The following is a 3474-nucleotide window of genomic DNA, read 5'->3' as shown; positions in this document are numbered from 1 at the left end:
GCTGGACTTGATGCGGTTATGGTGGCAGAGTGTAAGCAGCTAGCTCTGGATTTTGCTAGTGTTGAATACTCACATTGCTTCCGCGAGGCGAATGAGGTGGCACACAAATTAGCACACAAATCCTTTAGTGATAAATCTTTTATTTTCTGAAAATCGTTTATCTCTGACTTTATTTCTCACTTCATTGTAAATGACTTGGATATTATTTGAGGAATAAAGTCTTATTGATTAAAAAAATAACAATACTCCCTCTGTTCCTAAATGTAAGTCTTTTTAACGATTCAATATGGATTACATATAGACTAAAATGAGTGAAAATACACTCTAAAATATATCTATATACATGCATATGTAGTCCGTATTAAAATTTCTAAAAGGACTTAAATTTAGAAACAGGGAAATACAAAATTGTGTATAAAATTGTATTGCGAGTTATTTTAGGACAGAAGGAGTATGTACTAACAACAAACATCATCAAGTATTAATCGGTGCTCTTCCGGAAAATGAAAATTCGGTGCTAGCATGCGTGCATCCAGTAGCTTCTGGCCGGTACAAGACCAATCTCATTCCATTTCATTAAAGAAAATCACTGACCGCCCACTGCGTGCCTTATCTCATCGCCACTCCTCTCCTTCTTTTATCCAGATCGCCAATTCCTCCGCTCATCCTAATCCAGCGCTGGTCCTCTTCTTCTTCTCCATCCAATCTAGCCAAGAGCTGCACGTGCGCGGGGCCGTGGTGGCTGGCCAGCGCAGCACCCCCTAATCGGCGATGAACCCAGAGGCCGCCAAGGCTGGCACCTTGGAGCTCCTCTGCCTCGTCCTGATCTGGCCGTCGGCCCCGTGCTCCGGATCAGGCCAGAAGCCTTGCCTACGACCTGATTCAGACTGCGTAGCCTTCGCCACCTGCGCCATTCCCCAGAGGTTCGGCCGATCCCGCGTCGCTCATTCTCGCTTCTTCCTTTGCTCGCGGCTCGCGTTGACTGCGAGAGGCCACATGCCTCGTCCAACCACATCCTCTCACTGCCTTGCTCCTCCACCACCACTCCTCTCCCTTCTTCCTCCCCTCCCTGCCAGCCAGGGCACTCTCCCTCTCCCACCTCCGTTCGCCGCAGGTGAGTGCGCGGCTACGGGTGTCTGGCCAGCAGCAACAGCTGCGGCAGTTCCGCGCCCGGAGAAGCCGCGCGCTGGGCGATGTGGAGGACGACGACCTGCCGCTTCCTCATTCGGGCGTCCTCCTCTGCGCCGTCGGTGAGCCCTCCCCTTCTTCCTCCATCTCTCTTCTCTCCCCCGTGCTTCTTCTCTAAGAGCTCTCTCTTTTTCTACAGAGAGACGGCCATGGCCGCCCGATGCCCGAGCGCCGCCGGCCAAGGATCCGCCGGCGTCCAGACCCCCTCCACGCCATCCCCATCTCGCCAGAGACCTACACCAAGTCCCATCCAGCGCCCGCGCCACCCTTCGGGCCCCGCCCCGCAGCTCTGCAGCCCGAGCGCTTCGGCCGCCTCGCACCCGAAGCAGAGGAGAGGAGCTCCCTACCACGAGCCTCTCCAGCCCCGGCAAACCAGCAGGCCGACCCCGCCTCCTAGTCACTTCCCTCCTTCCTTTTTTTCCGCCGGGACGCATCACCCCTTCCTTGGCTTCTGCGGGAAGCCGGCGGCAAGCTGCGGCCCGTGCCCGGCGGTGGAGAAGGCAAATGGATAAGCGAGCGGTGGTGGTGCCCGGTGGTGAAGCAGTTTAATTAAGGACCGTGGGTAGAATTGTAACAAATGCAGGGGTTTTTATGTAAAAATGAAGCGTTTTCTCACATACCCACTTAAAATAGGATTGCGGATTGAATTACCAAAACTGAAGGGGCTTTTCTGCAAAAGTTATATTTTAGTATAGTAGATAGAGAGGTAGAGATCAGCAAAATAGCCCGTGAGTTGTAACGGGAGAAAAAAAATCAAACGATGCTAGTCTGATAAACATGGCTAAAGACTCCATAGATCCACGTCATCTGTGCATTCAAACGTGGTCAATCCTTAGGCGAGTTACATTCAAACGTGGTCAATTCTTAGGCGAGTTATCATTGAACCGCATCTATGCAAGGCAATGATTAAAACTTCAAAAAATAAACTTGTTGAGTTGAACGTGACAGCTGCCAGTCCATACACCATCCTTCGTAAGGATTGACTACAATCAGAAGCGAGAAAACACCAGCAAATACTTCCATGAAATTTCTAAAGGTAACACTGCACTTGTATATATGAAGTTAACCCATGCCACAATAGTAATATCCTCTGCCGACCACTCTACACCTGCCAAATTAAGTTCATCTATGCATCACAGAGGAAAGGAATTTGAATGATGTGGGGATGCCACCTTGGATACAACATGGTCGTCTCTGCTATGTCTGTGTCTCTAAATTGAATATTATTTCTGCAATAAAAATAACTTAAAATACCAGTGTAGCAACTGCAGGAATAAAAAATTCACATTGATACTTGCCATAGCCAAACAGATACAACATATTTTTTTGAAACTATAGTAATTTAATACATCAGTATTCCAATGCGTGCGCTGTGAATACTTTAGTTACTAATACCAAAGCTTTCTACATACCTAGCAAAAGGGCCCATGTGTTGCAACGGGTAGAAAATAGAAAAATGCAAACACCCATGCCTACTAAAACCACTATATACAAGGTCCCTATAGACAACTATTTTTCCTGATATAAATGTAGAGTGGAACATAAATTGGTGAAGAAGTAATCCAAAAGACAAATGTAGAATGGAACATATGTTGGTGAAGAAGTAATCCAAAAGGTACATCATTTTATTCATTATCCAGATGTGTGTATGATACAACGAAAGCTAATTAATTGGCCAAAAGTGTGATGAAAAGAAAGATAAGAACTACGTCTACATGGCTGATAACTCGCATCATGTGAGGCAACATATATGACCACATATGTGAATGAAAACATTAAAAGGCGACAAAACTACTTTTTGCAGAATAATACACCACCGCAATCATGGGAGTCCAGTTAACGATTTTCATTGAAATTGAATCCATTTTTTAATAGAGCAAATAAAATGCAACTTTCTGGATTCTATTGACCCGTATGCTTGTCATGGTAGTTCTGCTCATAAGGATCACATGATGTCACCATGGCTACTAAAAACTATGTCACCAGTAGACACTACAATACGTTACGATAGTACCACTATCTTGCAAACTATCGTTGTAAAAACATAAAGTTTGCTAAAGAAAGATGTCCTGTTGGGAAAATGCATTGTGCTCACCGCACCCCTAGGTGCATGCCGACATGTGTGAGATGGCAGCCGAGGTGCCAGTTTCCTCGCCCGATGAGGCGGATCCCGCGTCACACAGGGGACATAGGCATGGGCTATGAAGGACGCTTGAGGTGGTTGCACGGGCTACCACGCCCGTGGTGCAGACAATGCAGAAACATGAGGGCTAGTGGTGGTTGATG

At 46.9% G+C, this 3474-nt stretch overlaps 1 protein-coding gene across 1 annotated transcript; it reads left to right on the top strand.

Moving 5' to 3' along the window:
* The first annotated feature begins 457 nt into the window (after window positions 1-457).
* On the top strand, window positions 458-1994 carry LOC123190640 (proline-rich receptor-like protein kinase PERK9). Its single transcript, XM_044603313.1, has 2 exons — window positions 458-1250; window positions 1328-1994. Exons 1-2 carry the CDS (start codon window positions 772-774, stop codon window positions 1698-1700), a joined length of 852 nt encoding a protein of 283 aa, XP_044459248.1. The 5' UTR covers window positions 458-771; the 3' UTR covers window positions 1701-1994.
* Window positions 1995-3474: the final 1480 nt, after the last annotated feature.

This window comes from Triticum aestivum, chromosome 2A (assembly GCF_018294505.1).
Source record: "Triticum aestivum cultivar Chinese Spring chromosome 2A, IWGSC CS RefSeq v2.1, whole genome shotgun sequence".
NCBI lineage: Eukaryota > Viridiplantae > Streptophyta > Magnoliopsida > Poales > Poaceae > Triticum > Triticum aestivum.
The sequence above is the reverse complement of the archived record's forward strand: the minus strand, read 5'-3'. Positions and strand labels throughout refer to the sequence as shown.